The sequence below is a fragment of the Xyrauchen texanus genome, chromosome 41, assembly GCF_025860055.1.
Source record: "Xyrauchen texanus isolate HMW12.3.18 chromosome 41, RBS_HiC_50CHRs, whole genome shotgun sequence".
NCBI classification, from domain to species: domain Eukaryota; kingdom Metazoa; phylum Chordata; class Actinopteri; order Cypriniformes; family Catostomidae; genus Xyrauchen; species Xyrauchen texanus.
Window position 1 is genome coordinate 4,692,293 of NC_068316.1, and position 25,972 is coordinate 4,718,264.

At 41.0% G+C, this 25,972-nt stretch overlaps 1 protein-coding gene and 1 pseudogene across 2 annotated transcripts; one reads left to right on the plus strand and one right to left on the minus strand.

Annotated features, from left to right (window-relative positions):
- The first annotated feature begins 8,958 nt into the window (after positions 1 to 8,958).
- On the plus strand, positions 8,959 to 15,124 carry LOC127634326 (UDP-glucuronosyltransferase 2A2-like; annotated as a pseudogene).
- Positions 15,125 to 15,224: 100 nt separating this feature from the next.
- On the minus strand, positions 15,225 to 19,204 carry LOC127634427 (receptor activity-modifying protein 1-like). Of its 2 annotated transcripts, none has more exons than XM_052113981.1 (6): positions 18,594 to 19,031; positions 18,466 to 18,501; positions 17,823 to 17,885; positions 17,707 to 17,736; positions 17,441 to 17,594; positions 15,225 to 16,029 (listed from the first exon to the last, which is right to left on the minus strand). In XM_052113981.1, the coding sequence occupies exons 1-6, from the start codon at positions 18,613 to 18,615 to the stop codon at positions 15,786 to 15,788; spliced, it is 549 nt and encodes a 182-aa protein (XP_051969941.1). In that variant the 5' UTR covers positions 18,616 to 19,031; the 3' UTR covers positions 15,225 to 15,785. The 2 variants fall into 2 exon arrangements, with proteins under 2 accessions (XP_051969941.1, XP_051969940.1); XM_052113980.1 differs by lacking the exon at positions 18,594 to 19,031 and adding an exon at positions 19,038 to 19,204 and having other exon boundaries at positions 15,228 to 16,029.
- Positions 19,205 to 25,972: the final 6,768 nt, after the last annotated feature.

The window sequence follows — 25,972 nt, forward strand, 5'->3', positions numbered from 1 at the left end:
CTGTACAAACTTTATATTCTATCCCCTAAACCTAACCCTACCCCTAAACCTAACCCTCACAGAAAACTTTCTGCATTTTTACATTTTCAAAAAACATAATTTAGTATGATTTATAAGATGTTTTCCTCATGGGGACCGACAAAATGTCCCCACAAGGTCAAAAATTTCGGGTTTTACTATCCTTATGGGGACATTTGGTCCCCACAAAGTGATAAATACACGCTCACACACACACACACACACACACACACACACACACACACACGCGCGCGCGCGTTGGTGCGGCTATCCTTATGAGGACTCTCCAAAGACATAATGATGATGATCTATAGATTCTATCTCCTAACCTAACCCTAAAAAAACTTAAGAAACACTAGAAATGTCCTCATAAACCACATTTATTGCATAATACCCTTGTAATTACCAGTTTGTAACCTAAACGTTTTTCCTCGTAAACCACCTAAACACACACACACACACACATACACACACACACACACACACACACACACACACACACACACACACACACACACACACAGGTCTACCTATCATTATGAGGACTTTCAATAGACAAAATAGATTTTTATACTGTACAAAATATATATTCTAAACGTAACCCTCACAACATCGTTTAATATGTTTTTTAAGCTATTTAAATTATGGGGACACTAGAAATGTCCTCTTAAACCACATTTAAAGCATAATACCCTTGTAATTACCAGTTTGTAACCTAAAAAAATGTCCTCGTAAACCACATAAACATGCCCGCACACACACACACACACACACACACACACACACACACACACACACACACACACACACACACACACACACACACACACACACACACAATCACAACATGCAAATCTTACTTTTATATGGCAGAATGGTACCTGCCCACAGATCTGTGCATTTCTCTGTGTTTTCCGCCCACCATACAGAAAGACATGCCAGTTTGAGTAGCGGGCTGTAGATGCACACACATTATTCACACTCTGTGCTTGGGATTTCTGTGACATGTTACTGTTTGAATTAAATCTGCTGATATTCTCATGTCTTTTCTCTCTCAGACACACACACACACACACACACACACACACACACACACACATGGATTGATAGACAAACATTAGGAAAGATAATTAATGTCTAATTTGTGCAGTTGTTTATGTAACCGACCATTACATTGTGTACACCATGCAAACACAAAAACATAGTCTTGGTCTGCAACAATGCATGGTAATTATGTTAAGAGAAATTTAAATATTGCCTTATTAATAATAAAGGTTTATATTTTATGATGTAGGGGAGATCGGTGTTGGTTGGCACAATTTCTATTCTTTGTTAAATGTCTCTGGTGAAATATGCATTAAGAGACAGAGCTGAAATTACGTTTTTAGCTACAAAAAAAGATCAGGCGCATTCGATGTTATAACATATCAACTAGAAAGATTTGGTTAGTTGGGTATTTTGGTACAGTGTTAAAAGGCTATAGTTTAAAGAGGTTTCAAGCAACAAACAGAAAACAGGTTTATTTTAAATAAAATTAACACCTCATACATTATTTTATGATTACATGTAATATGATTTTGGGACAGCGTACTCCTTTTCTGACTCAGAAATTAAACCTGTATCAACCAACACTTTTCCTCCTGATGTTAATGAACATAAAACCTAAAATAAATGGTTAATTAATTAATTTAAATATTGACTTTAAACATCAACGTTGTTAATTTTTCCTCCAAGCTCAGACAGTTTCTGTATAAATGCTGCCACCTTGTGACTTTAAGGAATATTACAGGTTCAATACATGTTAAGATCAATCAACCGCATTTGTGGCATAACATTGACTCACATGAAAGTTTATTTGGACTCATTCCTACTTCTCTTTAAAAAAAAAGCAAAATTGGAAGTTACAGTGAGACACTTACAATGGAAGTTAATGGGGCCAAATTCTGAGGGGTTTAAAGGCAGAAATGTGAACTTATAATTTTATAAAAGCACTCATGTATTATTTGAGCAGTAAAGTTCTGTCATTTTTACAGTCATTTTAGAGTTTTAGAGTTTGCTGACATTACATCGTCATGGCAAGGAAGTTGTAAAATTGGATATAACTTTACACAGAAAAGGTTATTATGTGATTTTATCAAATGAAATCATGTTAACGTGCATATTTTCTTTCTTTTTTCCTCTCCCCTTTCTTTCCCAATTTGGAATGCCCAATTCCCAATGCGCTCATGGTGGCGTAGTGAGTTGCCTCAGTCTGGGTGGCGGAGTACGAACTTCAGTTGCCTCCACGTCTGAGAGCGTCAATCCATGCGTCTTATCACGTGGCTTGTTGAGCGCATTACCGCAGAGACCTAGTGCATGTGGAGGCTTCACTCTATTCTCTGTGGCACCAACGCACAACTCACTACGCACACCACCCATAGTGAGAACCACATTACAGTGACCATGAGGAGGTTACCCCATGTGACTCTACCCTCCCTAGCAACCGGGCCAATCACTCAGCATGCCCTGATTTCGAACTCGGGACTCCAGGTGTGGTTACCCAGGCCCACACATGCATATTGTTTATGTCTTGTGGCTATTTTATTTTTGTCTCACTGGAACCTCGAAAAGGATGTTCAAATCAAAATCAATGCTTGTGGTGTCAACAGTATGCCACAAGTGCCGTCAATTGAGCTTAACTTGTATTGAACCTGGATTTTTCCTTAAATTAGGCCTGTGTTACGACTAAAGGTATGCAGCTGAAGCACGTTTCCGGAGCGTTTTTAAATAAAACAAAACAAAATATGTAATTTAATTACGATATCCCAACACTATCTGGTATAGTACAGAAATAAGAAAATGAAATGTAAATAACAGGCCTATTGTTCACACCTTAAATACAAGAAGCGTCGGAAATGTACACAGAATTTACTGAATGTTCACCTCGTTCTTAGACAGTACCGCTCCATATACTGGACAATCTCCTCTCAGCTGGCCCGCTTCTCACCTCCTGAATTAATTCATTCCGAGCGATGGGAGAAACGGATGGGGATTAGGATGGGGTGGGGTTAGGGCATCTGCTGCCTCCCAGGAACAAACCGAGGCCCCTTTGTACAACAGGCTAAAAGTTGACCTTCCTTGACAACGTCAAATCTGTTGATTAATCTGTTACTTCTCTTAGGTAAATTTTGTATATTTAAAGCTAAGTATAGGAAGAACAAACAGAAGTCCGAGAATACTTGAAAACAATTCTGAACTTGAAAAATAAGAAAGCTGTGAAATGTGTGAAGTATGTGTAGTATGAAGAGTCTTTAATGGTTTTAATGGTTTATTAGCAACAATTAATATGATCAATAATTTAACAACTTCTAATTTAGGGTGCCTGCTAAAAACAACAACAAACAAACAAAAAAACACCTTAAAACAGATAAACTTAAACCAGGTTTTTGCTGGTTTTAGATGGATTCAAAAAAGATTCCAGGTTCAATGCAAGTTTAGATCAATCGACAGTATTTGTGATATGATTCGGATTACCACAAACATTTATTTAAACTCTTAACTCAAACTCTTAAATAAAATAAAATAACAAATCTGGGTTAAAAGTGAGGCACTTACAATGGAAGTGAATGGGGGCCAAAGCATAAATGTTAAAATCATCACTATTTCAAAATTATTGTCACAAAACTTAAACAATATGCATGTTAACATGATTTTAGAGTGATGAATCCCTTACTGTCTGCCCGCTCAAGGTTACCCTGTTGTCTGTCCGTTCGAGGTTTCCCTCTCGTTCTCCGCCCTCCGTATCCCCTAGTATTTAGTTTACCTTTTCCCATTGTGGACTTTCTTTTGTTCCTGTGTTCTGTTTATTCTGTTTTCTTGTAATAAAGGCCGCACTTGGATCCACACCCCGTCTGCATTCTCCTATTTCCACGCATCATTACAGAACGATCGACCAAACAATGGATCCAGCGGTCCAGCAGGCTAACTACCGGCTGCTTAGTTTGAGGCAAGGGGACCGACCAGTGGAAGACCACATCCGGGACTTCCTGGAGCTGGCACACTTGTCAGACTTCCTGGAGTCAACCCTGGTGGTTTTCTTCAGGGGTAATCTGGACGGTTCGCTTAAGGAGCGGTTACCACCGGCGACACGTGGTTGGACTCTCCAGGAATTCGTGGAGGAGACCTTGCTGGTCTGCGGCTCGCCACTCACTGTGGGCATCGCAGAGGAGGATTCCACCTCTCCTCCCACAGTGGTGACTCCCCAGTCGTCCATGGCGCTTCCTGTCGCGCCAGCCCCACCTGTCAGCGAGCCCATCCCCACGCCAGTCGCCCCCCACGAGCCAGCGCGTTCCACTTCATCTGCCCGGAGGAGGAAGAGAAGACGGGCTTCCGCCTCCCAGCCCACGCCTGCCCCGGTCTGCGAGCCAAAGCCCGCGCCTGCCCCGGTCAGCGAGCCCGAGCCCTCGTCAGCCACGGTCAGCGAGCCTGAGCCCTCATCAGCCACGGCCAGCGAGCCTGAAGCCACGTCGACCAGGAACAGTGTGCCAGCGCATGCCACGGTCAACCAGCCAGAGCCTGTCGCCTCAGAGGTCAGTGAGCCAGTGCCTGTCGCTTCAGAGGTCAGTGAGCCAGTGCCTGTCGCCTCAGAGGTCAGTGAGCCAGTGCCTGTAGCCTCGACCGTCCCTGAGCCTGTGCCTGTAGCCTCGACCGTCCCTGAGCCTGCGCCTGTAGCCTCGACCGTCCCTGAGCCAGCGCCTGTTGCTTCGACCGTCCCTGAGCCAGCGCCTGTAGCCTCGACCGTCCCTGAGCCAGCGCCTGTAGCCTCGACCGTCCCTGAGCCAGCGCCAGTAGCCGTGACTGCCCAAGAGCCTGCACCAGTAGCCAAGACCGCCCAAGAGCCAGCGCCAGTAGCCGAGACCATCCAAGAGCCAGCGCCAGTAGCCGTGACTGTCCAAGAGCCAGCGCCAGTAGCCAGGACCGTCCAAGAGCCAGCACCAGTGGTCGTGCCCGTCCTAGAGCCAGCGCCTCTCGAGCCTCCTAGGGCTCCTCCTCTCGAGCCTTCCAGGGCTCCGCCTCTCAAGTCTCTCGAGTCTTCCAGGGCTCCTCCTCCCGAGCCTCCTAGGGCTCTGCCTCTCAAGTCTCTCGAGTCTTCCAGGGCTCCTCCTCCCGAGCCTCCTAGGGCTCCGCTTCTCCAGTCTCTCGAGTCTTCCAGGGCTCCTCCTCCCAAGCCTCCTAGGGCTCCGCCTCTCAAGTCTCTCTTGTCTTCCAGGGCTCTTCCTCCCGAGCCTCCCAGGGCTCCGCCTCTCAAGTCTCTCGAGTCTTCCAGGGCTCCTCCTCCCGAGCCTCCCAGGGCTCCGCCTCTCAAGTCTCCCGAGCCTCCCAGGGCTCCGCCTCTCATGCCTCTCGAGCCTTCCAGGGCTCCGCCTCTCAAGCCTTCCAGGGCTCCCCTCTCAAGCCTCTCAAACCTTCCAGGGCTCCGCCTCTCAAGCCTTCCAGGGCTCCCCTCTCAAGCCTCTCAAACCTTCCAGGGCTCTGCCTCTCAAGCCTCTCGAGCCTTCCAGAGCTCCGCCTCTCAAGCCTCTCGAGCCTCCCAGGGCTCCGCCTCCCGAGCCTCCCAGGGCTCCGCCTCCCGAGCCTCCTACGGCTCTGCTCCCAGAGACTCCTGAGCCTCCTACGGCTCCGCCTCCCGAGCCTCCTATGGCTCTGCTCCCAGGGCCTCCAGAGATTCCTAGGGTCTCACCTCTAGAGGCCCCTACGGCGCCACCTTCCTCGGCTCCACCTCCGAAGCCTTTCAGCTCGCCACCTGAAGAACCTCCAACGCCGCTAGAACCACCCTCGGCTCCGCCTCCAGAGCCTCCCTCAGCCTCGCCTCCGGCGCCCCTCCCGGCTCCGCCTCCGAAGCCTCCCTCAGCCTCGCCACCGACGCCTACTAGGTCCTTCCCGGCTCCGCCTCAGAAGCCTCCCTCCACGCATCATTACAGAACGATCGACCAAACAATGGATCCAGCGGTCCAGCAGGCTAACTACCGGCTGCTTAGTTTGAGGCAAGGGGACCGACCAGTGGAAGACCACATCCGGGACTTCCTGGAGCTGGCACACTTGTCAGACTTCCCGGAGTCAACCCTGGTGGTTTTCTTCAGGGGTAATCTGGACGGTTCGCTTAAGGAGCGGTTACCACCGGCGACACGCGGTTGGACTCTCCAGGAATTCGTGGAGGAGACGTTGCTGGTCTGCCGCTCGCCACTCACTGTGGGCATCGCCGAGGAAGATTCCACCTCTCCTCCCACAGTGGTGACTCCCCAGTCGTCCATGGCGCTTCCTGTCGCGCCAGCCCCACCTGTCAGCGAGCCCATCCCCACGCCAGTTGCCCCCCACGAGCCCGGCTCCGCCTCAGAAGCCTCCCTCGGCTCCGCCTCCTGAGCCATCCTCAGCGTCGCCCCCAGAGCACTCCTTGGCGCCGCCTCACAAGTCCTCTACGGCTCCGCCGTCGAAGTCCTCCTTGGCCCCGCCTACCACGGCTCCGCCTCCTGTGCCTCCGTCGGCTCCACCTCCAGTGGCTCCCCCAGCTCCGACTTCTGAGCCTTCTACGCCATCACCTCCCTTGGCTCCGCCCAACACTGTTCCGCCTCCTGGTCCACCCAAGGCCTTACCACCTGAGTCTGCCACGGCCCAACCTGCCTCTGCTCCGCCCACAGTGTCTCCCACGGCTCTGCCTGCCTCTGCTCCGCCCCCAGGGTCTCCTGCGGCCTTGCCTACGCCTCCTTCGGCGCCGCCACCCAAGTCTTTGACTGCTCCGCCTCAGAAGTCCTCCTTGGCTCCGCCAGCTCCCCTAGTGGCCACTCCTCCTCCCAGGCCACCTAAACCTGTCCCTGTCCTGTGGCCACCTCCCAGACCTCCTAAACCTGTTCCTACCCGGTGGAGGCTCCCCAGCCCACCAGACCCTGGCCCCGTCTCACACCCCCATAGACTGCTTGCCTGCCCTCTCGGCCTCCCTGGTCTGCCTGCCTGCCCTCTCGGCCTTCCTGGTCTGCCTATCTGCCCTTTGTACCCCCATGACCTGTTTCTATGCCCCTTGTGCCCCCATGGACTGCCTAATTGCCCCCGTGAACTGTCTCATTTCCCCTTTTGCCCCCGTGGACTGCCTAATTGTCCCTTGTGCCTCCTTAGTCTGTCTCTGTGTCCCTTGTGCCTCCTAGATCTGTCTCTGTGTCCCTTGTGCCCCTTTTGGTCTGTCTTTTCTCCCCCTCTCTTAGCCCCCCTCGCCTGGAACATTTTGTGTTTGTTGTTTTTAAGTTTCTTTAGACCGTCTGGAATCCGGTCATTTTGAGGGGGGGCTATGTTATGATCCCGTGTTGTCCGTCCTGTGTTCTCCGTTTTCACTTATCACCTTCCGTGTCACGATCCCTTGTTGTCCGTCCTGTGTTCTCCGTTTTCACTTCTCACATTCCGTGTCACGATCCCTTGTTGTCTGTACCGTGTTTTCTGTTTCACCCATCACTAGTCATGTCCACGTCACGCTCCCTTGTTGTCCGCTCCGTGTTTCACTGTCTCTGTGGAAAACTACACTTCCCTTCTTCCCATCATTTCCGGCCCCTTCACAGCTTTATTGTCCGCACCTGTTCGTCATTTTGTTATCACCGTGTCTGTCCATTTAAACCCCGCTGTTTTCTCCTTCCCCTGTCGATCGTTGATGTTCCACGTCTTCGCCCGTGTATGGTTCCACTCTCTCTTCGTGTTTCCCTGCCTGTCTGTCTGCCCACTCAAGGTTACCCTGTTGTCTGTCCGTTCGAGGTTTCCCTCTCGTTCTCCGCCCTCCGTATCCCCTAGTATTCAGTTTGCCTTTTCCCATTGTGGACTTTCTTTTGTTCCTGTGTTCTGTTTATTCTGTTTTCTTGTAATAAAGGCCGCACTTGGATCCACACCCCGTCTGCATTCTCCTATTTCCACGCATCATTACACCTTCTGTGTAAAGTTATAGACAGTTTTACAACTTCGTCGCAATTACTATGTAATGTTGTAAACCCTGTAATCCTTCAAAAATTACGATTGAACAACTTTACAGCTCAAATAATGCACAGGTTTTAACAGAGGAATGAATATAAGTGCGTTTTTAAAATTATATAAGCGTCACATTTCTCCCTTTAAACCCTCCAAAAATTGGCCCCATTCACTTCCATTGTAAGTGCCTCACTGTGACCTCCATTATGTTTCTTGATTTTTTTTTTTCACTTAGAAAAGGAGGTTACGAGTCTAAAGACATTTGTGTGGTAATCAACATTATGCCATAAACGCTGTCGATTGATCTTAACTTGCATTGAACCCGGAAAAATTCCTTTTGCCAATGCCAGCCTGGCCAAGCTGAAAGGGGTCCAAATTCCCTCTAAAATCAGCCAACCCGTCCATGTAGAAAGATCAGCAAACCAGCTTACACTAGGCTGGTTTTAGCTGTTTTTTCAGCATGGTGATACGGACGCTTGTGCTGCAGCATGCTCACCATGATGAAATCACAAACAGACACTTTTTTTCTTATCTCTTCAGAGTTGAATGACATTAAAACTAGTTGTACTGGAGGTATTTGACCCTGTCCTTGTAACCATCAGCCTTGAATGCCAGAAGAGTCAAAAAGAGAAAATGCAATGTAGTGATTAATTAGGAAACATTTACTTAATTTGCTTTGATCCATCTCTCACTCTCTCTTTATCTGTTGATCTTCCTCCCTTTCTCTCAAATACACATGCAAAATGACATTTTTGGTGGTTTTGTTTAAAACGGCAGTAAAAAAAAATGGTACTTTTCCTTGTTTTAAGAATTGGAGGAAGCAGTGTGGGAAGTTTTTGTGAGAAAGGAGTTGCACACTCTTTCTGCACAGAGAGAGAGAGAGAGAGAGAGAGAGAGAGAGAGCTTTGTTAACAATGGCCATTTTCCTGGGATTACGTCGCCTGAGTTATGCAATAGTTGTGCGATCTGAACTATGGTCCGCACTGAACAAACTTCCCGCAAAGAGAGGAAGAGAGGCTACAGAACAAGGTAAAAGGTTTCTCTGTTTTCTTTGTCAGATTACCACATCCTGTTTATTTCTTTCTGTTTCTTAATGCAACAGAAATTACTTTTTAACTAATTGTTATGCTTTTCCCATGAGTACAATTATCTGCACTTTCCTGTCTTGTTCGACTGTTTTTCTGCAATGCTCAAAGGTAGTTTGAACATTAAGAATGACTAGTTTCACTCGTCTCATTGCCCACTATAGGGTCTTGACTATTTGGGCTGTTGACTATTTGAAGTCAGCGTTTCTCCAAAACCTCCCTTGTTAGAGGCCACATCTATTTAATGCAACTTATATTTCCTGTGTAGGGTTTCAGAAACACATGTGTGTCCATGCATGAAATATTTTCAGGCATGTGTTGGATTGTGCAGGAACAAAACTAAACGTATGTTTACAAATAAATGAACAATGCAACATAGTTTTACGGCATCTCGTAATCATTTGTATTAGATAGCAAAATCGTAAGATATCATACGGATTAGCTCGTATGAAAAGGCACGACTCGTTTTTTTGCTAGTCTCCTATTTAACACATTATTTAAGACAGGAAACATCTATGAACAAATTTGGTCACTTATTCTATATTTATGTGATACAAACGACTGCTGAATGGATCATTTACAAATAAGGTTGTCCGATATGATTCAAATTCAAAATCTGTTTGTTTAAAACACATGGGTCATTTTCATAGAAATGTCATATTTGAGTCCAAATTGGTTTCATTAAGATTCAAAATGCATTTACAGCATTTTCTATAATAATTGATTGAATTATTGTCAAGTGGTGTAACATCAATAAAAAGTATTAAAGTACTTTCTTTGCATCTTGAAAAAACACTTTTTTCAATAGAATTATTTATTTATTTTTACAAATATCATGAATTTTTGAGTAAAAAATATAAAGTTTTCACAGGGTTACTCCATATGACCAGATTTTTGATTTATTAAATGTTTTTGTTTTTTAACTTTTTACTAGTACTACTACAGCCGTGGACAAAAGTATTGGTAGTGACATACATTTTGTGTTTTGCAAAGTTTGCTGCTTCAGTATTTGTAGATAATTTTTCACATGTTTCTGTGGTATACTGGAAAACAATGATAAGTATTTCATAAGTTTTAAAAGTTTTTATTGGCAAAAACACTCAATATATGCAAAGAGTCAATATTTACAGTGTTGACCCTTGTTCTTCATAACCTCTGCAATTCACTCTGTCATGGTGGATATCAGCTTCTGGGGCAAATTCTGACTAATGGTGATCCACTCTTGCCTTATTAGTGCTCGGAGTTTATCTCAATTTGTGGGCTTCTGCTTGTCTACTCGCCTTTTGAGGATTGACCACAGGTTCTCTATGGGATTAAGCTCTGGGGAGTTGCCTGGCCGCGGATCCAAAATTTAAATGTAATGATCTCCAAGCCACTTCATTATCACTCTTACCTTGTGACATGGTGCTCCATCATGCTGGAAAATGAACGGATCATCACCTAATTGCTCCTGGATCATTGGGAGAAGTTGCTCTTGCAGGACGTTTTGATGCCATTCTTTATTCATGGCAGTGATTTTGGGCAGAATTGTGAGAGAGAGCCCACTCCCTTGGATGAAAAGCAACCCCAAACATGGATGGTCTCAGGATGCGTCACTGTCAGCGCAACACAGGACTCTGAAAAATTTATTTTCCAGATGTCCCAAACAGTCGGAAGGGGGCTTCATCAGAGAAAATAACTTCTTCTGCTGTCCAATCCTTGTACTTCCTGCAGAATTTCAGTCTGTATTTGATGTTTTTCTTGGAGAGAAGTGGCTTCTTTTTGATTGTCCAAAATTCTTCGCCTCACTGTGTGTGCAGATGCACTCACACCAAACTGCTGCCAATATTGAGCTTCTGCACTGGTGGTGACATGATTCTGTAGCTGACTCCTCAGGAGGAGATGGTCCTGGTGCTTGCTGGACTCTCTGGGATGTCCTGAAGCCATCTTCACTGCAGTTGAACCTCACTCATTGAAGTTCTTGATGATCCGGTAAATGGTTCTTTCAGTTGCAATATTCTTTGCAACAATTTCCTTGCATGTGAGGCCATTTTGATGCAAAGCGATGATGGCTGCACGTCTTTCTTTAGAGGTAACCATTGCGAACAAGAATACAATGATTGGAAGCACTCCTTCCGTCATTTTATAGCAATCAGTCTGCTCTTATAATCCAATCAGAATGATAGAGTGATTTCACCTGACTAGTACTTGTTCACACTTTCCCAGGTGCTGCTGATATGATTAGTGAAATTGTGTGCTGTCATTTTGTGAAATTTGGGTTTTTGTGATAGTTAATTTTTTTGGCCAATGAAGCTTTTTGCAATTATTTAAAATGCATATGATCAATAATCTAGAAACAATGTGAATCAACACCACAACAAAGTAAGCAAAAAAATCTGCGAAACAAAATGTATGTCACTGCCAATACTTTTGGCAACGTCTGTACACAGTCTTGAGGTTCAAAAAGGATCCATTCTGTTTTATGGTTTTTGTCAACATAAACAACAAAATGGTTACCTAAATGTTGGTTACACCACATGACTTTGACCTGGTCGACAAAAGTTATCATTTTAAAACTTTAAAAACTGCTTATTTTTTAAAAAATATGAATAAAAAAGATTATTCTTCATTACTCATGCCAAGAATTTCAGCTTTAAATTCATTGCTTTGGGCGGTTGCACCACATGACATTTTTTACTTTATGTACCAGGAAAAATATAAAAATTACTTTGAACTCAGAAACTGAAAACATGTTCATTGTAGTAGATGTGTATTCAAGAAATTGCATTTTTGGCCTTAGTCTCAGTCACTATACAATGAAGGTGAATAGTGACTGAGAATGTCATTCTGCCAAACATCTTTTGTTTTTCACAGATGACAGAAAGTCATACAGGTTTGAAACTACATGAGGGCAAGAAAACAATAACTAAAGTTTAATTTGGGATTGACTATCCATTTATCTTTGCTTTATATATGTTTCTGTGCACTAGGAAACAATGGATTTTCTCAGAGGTTCACGCTGCCTTTTTTTGCTCTCCATCCTCCTCACAATTGGCACTTCCTTTGCTCTGGCTGGCAAAGTCCTTGTCTTTCCAGTGGATGGCAGCCACTGGGTTAACATGAAACTGTTGATTGAGGATTTGCATTCGGCGGGTCATGAGGTCACCGTTGTGCGGACCGCTAGCAGTTGGTACATCAAGGAGGATTCACCACACTATAAGGCCATCACGGTCCCCCTACCAGAGCACATTAACATCGAGGACCAAGATTTCATGGTAAGGTTCTTAAGTAAAATGCTTGAGATACAGAGACATTGAGGTTCTCTGCTTGCAACCATGCAGTTTTATTGGCAGATGCTGACAATGCTCTCCAAAATGCATCACCAGGCAAGTCAACTAGTGGTGGAGATTTTTGAAAACCCAGTACTAATGAAACAGCTCTATGATGCACATTACAACGTGGCCCTTATTGACCCGGGTATACCTGTGGGCGTTCTAGTGGCCCATAAACTCGGTTTACCCACAGTGTTCAATGTGAGATGGATCATGAGTGGAGAAGGACACTTTGTTATCGCACCCTCTCCAGTTTCCTACGTGCCTGCACCGGGGAGCGGTGTGCCAAACCACATGTCATTTGCTGAGCGCGTCAAAAACATATTACATTATGTGCTGAACATGGGCATAGACCAATTCATCGTAAACCCTGTTTATGACAGATTAGTAGCACGTTACTTTGGACCTGAAACCAATTTCTACCATTTGCTACAGGGGACAGATATGTGGCTTATGAGATCGGACTTCATCTTTGAGTTCCCACGTCCAACCATGCCCAACGTCGTCTACATCGGTGGCTTCCAGTGCAAACCTTCCAAGCGCTTACCACCAGAGCTGGAGGAGTTTGTGGAAGGGTCGGGAGAGCACGGGGTTATTGTGATGTCACTAGGTACACTTGTGAAAGGTCTACCCAATGAGATCACATCTGAAATTGCCGCTGGTTTTGCTCAGCTACCCCAAAGAGTGATCTGGAGGCACCTGGGTAAGCGACCTCATAATCTTGGCAACAATACTCTTTTGGTCGACTGGTTGCCTCAGAATGACCTACTAGGTCATCCTAAAACAAGGGCATTTGTTGCACACGGTGGGACCAATGGAATATATGAATCTATATATCATGGCTTTCCTGTGGTTGGGCTTCCGTTGCTGTTTGACCAGTTTGCTAATATGTTGCGTCTTGAAGTACGGGGGGGTGGCTAAAGTTCTTGATGCTACTAGACTGGACAGCCAGAGCTTTTCAACAGCAGTGCGGGAAGTCTTACATCAGCCATCGTAGAAAGAGAACATGCAGCGGCTATCTAGGCTACACCGCGACAAGCCTACGCATCCTCGAGACAGCGCCCTCTATTGGATAGAGTTTGTAATGCGGCACAAAGGGGCAGCACATTTACGAACAGAGTCTTATAGGTTGCCGTGGTACTCATACCAGTCGGTTGATGTAGTGACATTTTTGTTAGCTGTTACAATGACAACAGGGGGAGCTGTGATTCTCACATTACGGTATTTGTGTCACAGATTGTGCCGAAGACAGAAATCAAAACGTGAGTGATGCATGGATGACCATTAAACACTATATTAAATATATAAATAAATTGTTGAACAATGTTTGGAGAAGAATGTATTGGTTTTTACCTCACTTAATTCCACATTACTCACATCTGGAAGTCTGGAAGGATGTTGATTGAATTTCTAGTTTGTTTGTTTGTTTGTTTGTTTGTTTGTGATTAAACATAATGCCATCTTCCATGTCTATTTTCATGGCGAAAAACTAAAATACAATAAAAAAGGTATAGTTATTAAAACTGATTGAATTTAAGGGAAAGAGGTAATAAATTCCCTCATTATTCATATTGAGAATGAATGTTAATTGGTTGAATTGAATTAATTGACATAAATGATGGCACAGTATACAGTATGTACATTTGGACCTACTTTATATCAGGTGTCTTTAACTACTATGTACTTAAACATTTGATACAATGTACTTATTATGTGCATTCATTATGTGTTGTTGCATTGTACTTACATTTAAAGTACCTGTATTTAATTACATTTGCACTTACACTGTTAACCTTACACCTAACCATAAACCTAACCCTACCTTAACCATACCTCAACCTCAGTATCAGCAAATGTGAATCTTGTAGGAATTTTGCAAAAATAAATAGTATTGTATGTATTTTAATGTACGTGCATAGTAGTTAAAGACACCTAATATAAAGTGCAATCATCAGTTGCCCTTTGAAGGTATAAAATGCCCCAGAAAATCAAAACCAGATGGCAAATATTGCCTCTTAATTGAAAAGTTCATTTCTGACCATGGTCAAGCTCCACTTAGTCTCCACGTCCTATACGACAATGCTGATGTGAGTCATGTTGAAACACCTGTGGCCTTGATTAGTGGATTTTCTGTACAATACTGATAACAGTGAATATGTTAGCCAAATAAAAAGCTCTGTCAAGATATTTACAGTAGTAGGCATATCACCATATTGGTGTGTATTTTTAAAGCTCAGATAGCATGTGGTAGGAGTGAGTTTTACTCCGTTCTAAACTCAAAATCATGCTTTTGCTTTGGAATGGGAAAAGGTGCCCGGGTTGTTCCTGGCAGGCTACTCAGCCAACAGGCTCTGTATAGATAGGATTAGGGATGGGAGTGGGGGTTTGGACCTCTGCTGCCTACCAGGAACAATTCCAGGCACCTTTGTACAATAGGCCTATTGGTTGATCCAATAATGTGGTGTCTTGCCAGACAGAGCAAAGATTTGCAATTGGCAAAGTGTCACAGTTCAAACTTTTGAGGGAAATGAGCTTTTGATTTAGGGTTCTTCAAAGTTCTCAGGTATTCTGCCACTTTGTGTTCTCTGTTTACTGATGGATAACATTTTGGCCTATTTTGTAATGTCTGTCCAATGTCTTAAAGTTGATTAATTTTATAATGATTTTAATTTGATTTCATTCATTTCAAAGTGAGTATAAAGTGCAACAAAAAAAATAAAAATTATAATTTTGCTGGGAAATCTCAAAGAAAATCAATAAAACAGACTTTCATTCAAAACACAGGACCATGAAATCAACCATATCAATTATATGTATATATATATATATATATATATATATATATATAAATCACACTTTATTAATAACTGTACTTTACAAATGAAAGTATTTAATTTTACTTGTTTAATGTCTATTTTTATTTGGACCTTGATGGAACCAAACCAACGATAAGAATATTTATAGCAAATGATTGATAAGTCTGGCATCGGCTAGAAATGTTATAAAGCAGATAAATCAGATGTTAGATTATGAATGGCTAAGCCCCATTTGAAGCAGTTGTAAAATCCAGCCTGATAGTCACACAAATATATCTATCGGGATATGTACAGTACAGGAAACGTTTTACTATCACATAGTAATAATAGTAGATCCTCACATATATATATATATATTTAAATGATCATCAGAAATCATACCTGTTCTATTATTTTGTTCTATGTTAAGTCATTAGTGTGTGGGAAATCCCACAGCCACTATGTGTGTGTGTGTATTCATAACACAATTCTTACATCACTGTGAAGCAGCTGAACTTTATTCACACAGAGCTGGCCTTAACTTCCTATTTAAGCTGCACACACAGTCAGGATGTGTTGGAGGTTAATGCAAAAAGCACTCAGTCCCTTAAACTACTCTTCCACACTACAATATACACTATGAAGGGTATTAGGAGGATGGGCAGTAGAGTGGCTGCGAGCACGACTTCTGCCGGGGCATCGGGTAAATCCTCTTCATCGCTACAAAGGTGGAAGTAATGCTGGTGAATTCTCACGAATAACTGCTCCACCACCACATTAGGATAGTAACAACTCACAAACTTAGATACAATCTCCAGACACTCAGTTAACTTGTGGTAACTCCTGGAAAAAAGAAAGAGACACAAAGTAATTAAAAATGAATTGTGCCTGTTGATACCATGGGAACCGACAACCGGTTCTTATTCAGCTTATGTATAAGAAACATCATATAAAACATTCTGTCATTGTTTCCTCCATTACTTTATAGTATAGCGGTGCCGCAACAACATCTACATGCAAAACATACTGTGCAAAAAGTGTACCTTGATTCCTGAATATGAGCCGGTTCTTTTGAATCTACAGTGAGAAATATACAACGCTACCTCCCGAATGACTCTTTTCAGCCAGTTCATTTTAGTGAATCAAAAACGTACTAAACTTCCAGACATTCATTTCTCAATGTCCAGCTTGTGAGACTTAAATCAAAGCAATAGAGCTGTTCAGGTTGTAGTCCAAAAACCCGGAAGACAATTAGCATTTTAGACTATATTTTAGAACATGAATTACATGGTCAATGGTCATTAAGGACTACAACTACCATGAACATGCGAGCCACATGCTTTATGAAATGGATGACTGCTGTAGTCCTTATTAAAAATAATATTAAATTTGATTAGCACCACCAACACACTGAATTGTGGGGCAGCAGACTGCTCTCCGTGAAAAGAAAACAAAACTTTGGATTGTCACCCGAAGATCCCGTTGTGAATAGCACCATAGGTATCCATTGTTCCTATTCAAAAGCTTGTTCGGAATGAACATTTGTACCAAAATATCAGGCTTGGAGTGAATAGGCCCTTCGTACTCGTTTTGTACTTAAATAATGCACCAGCCAGCCAGTATGTGATAGCTGTGCAGTATGTAAACCTCACTCCCCTGGCCTCAAGAGGAGCACTAGCAACCGATGCTAGACACTATAGCCTTTAGCCACCTCATTAGCACGCCCGCCTCCCGTGTCAGCTTACGCCGGTTCGAAACCCTCTCAAAGCGTGTCGAGCAGGCCCAGTTACACACACACTCAGTTTCTTATTAACTCTTACGTAGAACAGGGAAATGTTTAATGGACCAGTAGCTCTCTCTTGTCTCTTTCCTTCACATCCTTCCATTGTTTTCTCCAAACATTTCCTGTCTTTGTGTGTTTTCCAGTAACTAAGCAGCCTGATCTCATTTCTCAAAAGTCAGGTACAAAAATGAGTGCACAGAAATTCACAAGTATAGAAATGAAATGTTACTTATATTGTAATGCAATCAAGAGCAATGCACCCAACCTAAATTCCAACCCTAAAATTAACAATTTTGCAAATGCACAAACATTTTCTTTTGCTTGTTAGTTTTATTTTAAGAAAGAAGACACTAGATTAATGCTAGAGGGTTTACAATATAAATTTGCTTCTGCAAAATGGCCCAACAGCTGTTATAAAAATTATACTGATTCATTTGAAGTAAATCTACATGTAATTATGTTTGTGCTTACCTTACAACCATCTCCATATTACACCAATTCTCCTCTCCGTATATACTCATGTTCTTATGGAAGCTATCCAAGCAGTATTCTTCACCAAACATCTTCAAATTCCCCTCATCACAGTGACTGAATTTGAAGATAGAATCTTGATCCTGAAAATCCTCTGAGAGAGCAACAGTGGTTTATTACTTATGAAGACAAACAAGTGATCTAGTGAAGTCTAATAGCTTACACCCTCCATAAAGTGTCACATAGGTGCACTCTCTTTCTCTCACCTTGCTCCTCAAATATGCCGTCGTGCCCCTCTGAAAGAGTGAAAAGTCTGGTTATGATTGCAGATACTGTCTATGATGTCAGATAAGAGTGCAGGAGTAAATAATGCATACTTTACCTGTGTCAATAGACTCATTTAATGCTTGCTTTGCATCCTTGATTTTGACTCTTTGACTCTCATCTAGTGTAAACGAAAAAGTGGAAGATTTATCATTGATGCATTTCTATATGTTAAAAAGTCAAATTTAGAGGAGTAACTCGACAAAAAGAATTGAACTTCAGTTCAATCTGTTATTAGCATTCGAGAAGTTAAGCTTTTTAGAACAGCAATATTGTTGAGGCAGAGATGTACATCTTAGTGTCAATTGTCCAATTATTTCCTACAGTCCAAATTCATGTGGTAACATTCAAATGAACTGCTTTGATTGAAGTCAAATCATATTTAACATGTCTGAATCAACCTGACTACATAAAACTAACATTATACACTATATATAATATTATACACTATACAGTACAGTAATATGAAGGATACAGTAAAGTGTGAAATTAACATCCACCACCAGCAAAATACGGGCACATTTGCACTTTGGCTGGAAATTTTGCTTTTTTGTTTATTTCTGGCATGCAACCCGAAAATCATCTCGGATTAACATTTAACAAGTGATGCAGCTGCTTTGTATATTTGAAATGGAAAAATAGAAAGTTTTTTCAAAAATATAATTGGTGCCAGGTTGGCAAAAAAGTTGTTTGTCCCTTACCTTCAAATGCTGTTCTGTTATCTTGTGTCCTTTGACCTGAGAATAGACGTAAAGCTTTTAATGATGATCAACAGAACAATTTCTTAAAATTAAAGGGATAGTTCACCCAAAAATGTACATTTACTCACCCCTATGCTGCTCCAAACACATTTGACTTTCTTTCTTCTGTGGAATGCTAAAGAAGATGTTGGGCAAAAATATAGGGACTAACAGCCTCAGTCACCATTCACTTTGGTTGTATGGGAAAGAGCAGCACCGTTAACATTCTACAAAATGTCTCCTCTTGTTCCACAGTAGAAAGAATATCAATCAGGTTTGAAATTACATGAGGGTGATTAAATAATGATGCCAATTTTATTTTAGGGTGTACTATGCCTTTAAGCTATTCAACCACAAACAGGTTGGCAGTTTAGTGAAAAACTTGTAAAGCTGAGTTAGTCAATGGTTTGTGGAGGCTCCTAGATAATAATAATATATTAATCCTCAAAGTCCACAAACAAGAGTGGCGGCACCGCTGCCAGAGATGCTCATGCAACAAAACTCGTTGATTGAAATCTTAGAAGATCTCCTACCACAGATCATAGATGGATCCAGCAAAAGCAAAAGTAGTCCAGAGAGAAAACAAAACATTGTCCAAGACAGATCAAGACAGACAGAGCGAGAGAAAAGGACCAGAAATAGTGTGTGTTAGTAAGTGAATAAATGGAAGTGAGTTAGCTGTGACTTCAGCATTTAAAGGAAAAAACAAAGGGGGGGATGCAAGGAGAGGTGCTGGGACATTTTGTATGTTTGTATGGGTCAAAATTAACTGCACCCACCCATTCCCTTCCTCTGGAGCTCCAGTTAATGTAGTCTGCGTGCATACTGGGGCCAAAAGTACAGACTTCCTGTCCAGATAAGTCTGACAAAGGGTGTATTCGCTATGGACAGTGGTAATTATACCATTGAATGATTATAGAATTACAACTTAACCCTTGGAGGACTTTCAAATGGCTCATTAATGTAACATTCCAATGTAAGTACACTTAAGAAGTGTTATTGATGTTCAGAGTAAGTGCTAGACACGTTTTCATTATTATCTCATAAGACGTTTGACTTCATATGGGATGCACTTGGATGCATTTGAAAGTCTAGAAGTTTTTGATTTCGCTTTCTGCTTGCAAAACTTGACTAAATGTACTTCCGCTTCAGGTGGGCGCTTCCTCAACTTCGGGCACTTTCATGTTGATTTTTATTCAAACGAACAGATATCAACTTTTTTCATTGTGTTATATAATTTCACATTAAAACTGACATGAAGGCTTTTTACCAGGCCATCATCATTTATTTTTGGTAGATTTCAAATGCCTTTTATGTACAGATTTGAGTGTTTTCGCCCTGTCGCAGACCCAGACATTGAATATTAAACTATGGAAATCTAACGGCCTGATTTTTCAGAAGTTACAAAAAAAAAAAAAATTTGACCTGTCCCTCATTTTCTTTAAACATAAAAAAAAATAAAAATAAATGTACTGTACATTAATATAATCTTTGTCAGTAAATCGCATTCAATAAATGTATATCTGTGAAACAATTCCTAGATGACATTTAAAGATAAATAAACACGTCTTTGAGACCATCCCTCTCTGTGAGTCATAAGTTCAGTCATTGATTTCACCACAATGTTATGGTAAGCTGTCACATAACGTGTGGTTTGGACGTGTGACTTGCACTTTAGAGCTTTGTTATTTTATGTGATATATTGAATACATTTTCCTTTCTAATGGACACATTTCCCAGGTCCTTCCTCAAGCTGTTCTGTACACCAGTATTTTAGCTCACCGGTTTAATGGCATTCTCTTGCAGTACATATACACCGATCAGCCACAACATTAAAACCACCTGCCTAACATTGTGTAGGTCCCTCTCGTGCTGCCAAAACAGCACCAACCCACATCATAATACCAATCAGAGATGATAATCTTCTCACCGCAATTGGTGTTGGTGCCAGTTGGGCTGGTTTGAGTATTTCTGTAACTGCTGATCTCCTGGGATTTTCACACACAACAGTCCACAAAAAAAACATCCAGTGAGGGGCAGATCTTCAGATGGAAATGTCTTGTTGATGAGAGAGGTCAACAGAGACTGGCCGCTTTGTATAATTGTGGTGAGAAGAATAATTAAAAGCTAGGGAAAATAAATACGTTTTTAAGGCCCCCTGGAAAGAGAATAGAGACAGAGATGATTTTATGACTAATGGAAGCTCATCCCAAAGTCTAGGGGCTGCCACTGCAAAAGCTCTATCACCTTGAGTTTTTAGGCGAGATCAAGGAACTGACAGACACAGCTGATCACCAGAGCAGAGAGACCTAGAAGGCTGATTCAAACTTATTAAGGCAGAGATGTACTCAGGTGCAAGACCATGAAGAGCCTTAAATACATACATCAACACTTTGTACTTGATTCTGTATTGGATCGGTAACCAATGTAGAGAAATCAAAACTGGGGTGATATGGTCTCTTTTCCTGGTTCCAGTTAAAAGCCTAGCAGCTGAATTCTGGACCAGCTGCAGGCGAGAGAGAGAGGCCTGACTCACACCCAGATACAAAGCATTACAATAGTCCAATCGAGAAGACACAAAAGCATGCACAACCTTCTACAAATCATCAAAAGAAAGGATGGACTTCAACTTTGCTATAGTTCTAAGATGGAAAAAACTGTTTTTAACAACAGCATTTATTTTTCTATCAGACTTGAGCTCAGAGTCAAATATAACACCCACAATGTTAGGCAGGTGGTTTTAATGTTGTGGCTGATTTAACCACAACATTTAACCCTTTTTTAATTAGTAGAAAAGTGACAGATGAATGATCTGGTGCATGCTTAGTTTTACCTGATAACCAGAACTCTCCATGTCTGTAAAATTATTAAACATCATTAACATCATGACAAAAATAATAATTTCCCTTTTGCTGCTGTTTGTCTCAGTTATCATTTAAATACAAAATACTGTCTCAACAGGGATTGCATTTCATTAATCTGAAGTAGTCTATTGTAATATGTTTTTATGCATTGGAACAACTGAACGATGTGTTGCTTTCACTGTGAAACACTTGAAACTGAAATAATTGGAATGCATTAAAGGGGAAAATGTATTTAAAATGGGTTACTTGTACTACCTGACTCGGGCTTGTCCACAGACTATAATCAAGAATGCAAGACTCTAACATTTTCTTAATACGAGAACGTCATTTCTAGGTCATGTTCATTCATTTACTGTAGGTCTTAGTAGTCACAAGTTTGCATCTCAAGAAATGCAAAATATTGCAAAAGAAAGCTTTCTTAAATGTAGATATTAATAGGAAATAATATATAAAAGTTGACACTCCATTATGTCACCACGACAAACAGAATAGTTTTTTTTGTTTGTTTTTGTGTGTGCAATTTTAAAGATCAATTGCAAAAATATGGAAGAGGTTTTCCTGATCATTTGTAGCTAGCTTTTGCACTTTAAACTGTTAAACAGAAAAAAGCTCATGCATGATTTAATGCCAGAAACTATCAAGTCAACATAAGGAAAGCATATTCAGTTTAAGTACAAAGAATGTATTATTTATCTGCAAAGACGTTCTCTTTTGTTCTACTTTATGTTTTTTACGTTGTGTTTCTGCATCCGTTGCATATGTGTCAGTAGGGGATCTCCAGACCCAGGTACCTATAAATATACATACAATATGTGGCTGATTTGCGTGAGGTTACAGGCTGTTTGCGGAAGATTGTTACTGTGAACACACGAGAGCTAGACAAGCTAGTGTGAAATCAGCAGAAGTGACAATTGTATTTTTGTTTTTTAAATATAAAAAGTTCATATAAAAGCAAATCAATATAAAAACAAACTACTGTGAGGATAGCAAGAGTTTATTCAGAGCAATTAAAACATGACTGCTGACTTTTCCAAACAGAACGCATCAAAACAAGTACAGTGGGGTCCAAAGAGATCACATTGAAAATTTGGGATATTTTTGTTTTGTTTTCATTTCAGTCTTGAAATAATAAGTAGGGCTGTCAATGGATTAAAACATTTTTAAATTAATCAATCAAATTAATCGCATGCATAAATATCTGCTGAGAAAGCACCTCAAAGAACAATAATTTTATATATAATGATTATCTTATATAATCATAAATTGTTATATTTAATTAGTTATAAATATATATATATATATATATATATATATATATATATATATATAAAATGTATAATAATAATACAGATAATTCAAATGCATTACATTATTTTGGCACACAAGTGAAGCATTAAAAAAGACTATAAAAAGTGGCTTTACAATGCAATATATATATTTTATTCATATTATTGAACATAAGCCTATCTTCGGACAAGAGTTCACGTTAATCCATTTTGCAATTGAATATGTCAGTTCAAGATTTATTATAAGTTCTCGTCTAAGGATGCATCAATGTACAGACGGGTGCTTTTGGAGCGTCTCGGTTGCGTCACATCATAAACATACTGTTTTTAGGTTGTGGCGTCAAGTTAAAGGAAGTTTGAAACTTAGAAAAACATGTCTTGAGATCCCTGCCTTTGGATTTGTGCTCCATCAATCTGTTTAAATGCAAGAACATGTTTTCATCTTGTGTTGTCTGCTTTATTGTTCTATGTCCGTATAATCTGCGCTTACTTCCCCCTGGGGAAAACAGGTGGTATCCCAAAATAGAATTGCTCAGATGAAAGGAATATTCCTCATTACAGTCCAGGGACATGATTAATTGCATTACGTAATTTTTTTTTAGACTATTTCTATGTCACTAATCAAATAAGCAAATTTGTGACATGTTAATTCTTTTGTACAAAAGGTCAGATTACTTTACTTCCATTGAAGCACACAAGATGCTCTTCAGAAAATGTTCAAATCACGCTGGATGATATGATCAGCATGAGTGCATGCTTCCATTACAGCAAATGGGGACCATTAAAAATACGAATCAATTCTGAAATTCAAGAAAAATATTCACTTAAACTTTTCACAAGTTGTTATGGGATCATATAATTTGTAGTTAAAAAAAATGTAATTACAAAAAAATACAAAGTACCTGTAGATACATTTCACTAGTGGTCTCAGACTGTTGTACCACACTGTATATACAAATATACATCAGTTTCCTTATGAGACCGTATATTTATAACAGCTCCACTGAAATAATCGATACTGTAAAATTTAATTCTTTACATGAATCATTTAACACTCAACAGTTCGGCAGTACTGTACAGGAAATAGTTTGGTATTGCCAAGTCTGTTGCTGCTACATGCTACCAGCAATACACAGCCAAAGCTGCCCTAATGATCAATATATTAAAGAGATCTGGTGTGAATTCAGAAGTATGCCCAGAACTCAACACTCACAGTATAAGATTATCTGAAGAACGGTCTATCTCTGTTAAAAAATTAAAAAAAGTGTGAACACGTATGCGTGTGTATGTGTGAATTCAGCATTCGATATTTGTGAGAAACAAACTGTTTCTTGACATCTACATACCAATAGGCAAAACACAGCATGGGAAATTGCTGACCTGAAAGTGTTACGATGGCATGCTATCTGCCGGGTGCAAATGAACACACACCACCAGACGAATGTGTGCACAGCGGTGGGTAATTTTGCTGATTTTGCTTACTGCTTACTTTGCTTATCTACAGCGACTTGCAAGACGACTTGGATTGAGATTTGACAAGAAATGTAAAAATGGCTGTTAACATATCTATATGTATGATAACATTTGGCATTCACTGGCCATTGCAGCTGTACATTTTCCCACTCTGTATTATACAGGCTACACAGTGTATACCACAACACATTTTCTGCATAATTATTCAGATTGGAACTTGGAAATGAGTATGCTTCCTGTGAGACCGCACAACCTATCTCATATTCAGACCAAATCTTCCAGCTCATGAGTCCAGGGTTTTCAATCCCTTTCATCTGTACCGATTCAATTCTTGTGCTGACTTATATTGACAACTTTCTTTAAATCACACTAATCGCTATATTGGTGCATAATGCAGTAAATATAAAAAAGCATTTTTTAAAACATATTTTGTCCACTGATTATACATTTCATATGCATATGATTATGTCATCAAGGCCTTTAATTGCCATGTGTACATTCAATTTAATAATTCAATGCTTTAACCTCATCTTCACACTTTGCACTCTCAATAAAACATGATACTTTGGCCAGTAATTGCTTGTCACAAGCAAAAAAAAAAAACTTTACAGTGACACAGGTCAAATGTGGTATCTGTGTGTGTGTGTGTGTTTTCCTGAACAGTGTTAGCATGCTTCAGTAAACGCTGTACCCATCAACACCCTGCCAACCTCAAACTACTCATAACAAAACAGAGAAACGGGTGGGAAAGAGTGAGTTAGAGAAAGGGTGGAGGGCATGAGAAAAAGAGAGAGAAGAAGTGCCCTCTAAATTATTTAGATTAGTTACCTAGATATCACTATATTTTCAAACACACACACACATCTGAGAGAGATATCTGAAACTGACAAAAAAGCAGTAAAGGGAAGAATGGGCAGAGATTGCATGGTAAACACTTAAAAAAAACGAGTATTATTGATAAATGAATCCAAGTTTGAGGTGTTGATCTGATGTGGGTAAAGTCAGATCATAAAGTTTGAGAAGTTCCCCACAAACCGGTCACACCTACTGTATGAGAAATGCTACAAAACACACGACACTCCAGCTGAAATCTTAACAAATGGATGCTATGCCTAAGGTCTGCAAAGCTGTTATTGCTGCAAGTGAACGATTCTCCAATGAACAGAAGGTTTGACGAATACAACCTTTTTTTAAATACTTCTCAATATAAATGTCTTTACTTGAATGGCAGTACAGTATATACACTCACTTAGCACTTTATTAGGAACACAATAATGGTCCTAATAAAGTGCCCGACGTGGTCTTCTGCAGTTGTAGCTCATCCGCCTCAAGGTTCGATGTGTTGTGCATTCGGAGATGCTATTCTGCTCACTACAATTGTACAGAGTGGATATCTGAGTTACTGTAGACTTTCTGTCAGCTCAACCAGTCTGACCATTCTCCGTTGGCTTCTCTCATCATCAAGGTGTTTTCGTCCACAGAACTGCCGCTCACTGGATGTTTTTTGTTTTCGCACCATACATTCTTCATACATTTCTCTTTACATTCTAGAGACTGTTGTGTGTGAAAATCCAGGGAGATCATCAGTTACAGAGATATTAAACCAGCCCGTCTGACACCAACAATCATGCCATGGTCAAAATCAATGGGATCACATTTTTTCCCCATTCTGATGGTTGATGTGAACATTAACTGAAGCTCATGGCCCATATCTGCATGATTTTATACATTGCACTGCTGCCACACGATTGGCTGACCCTAAGAAAATTCTCAGTCTGTGTCCAAATATATAAGAGACTGGGCTAGTTTTCAGACTGTTTCTTCAGTGAATATTTCATAGAATTA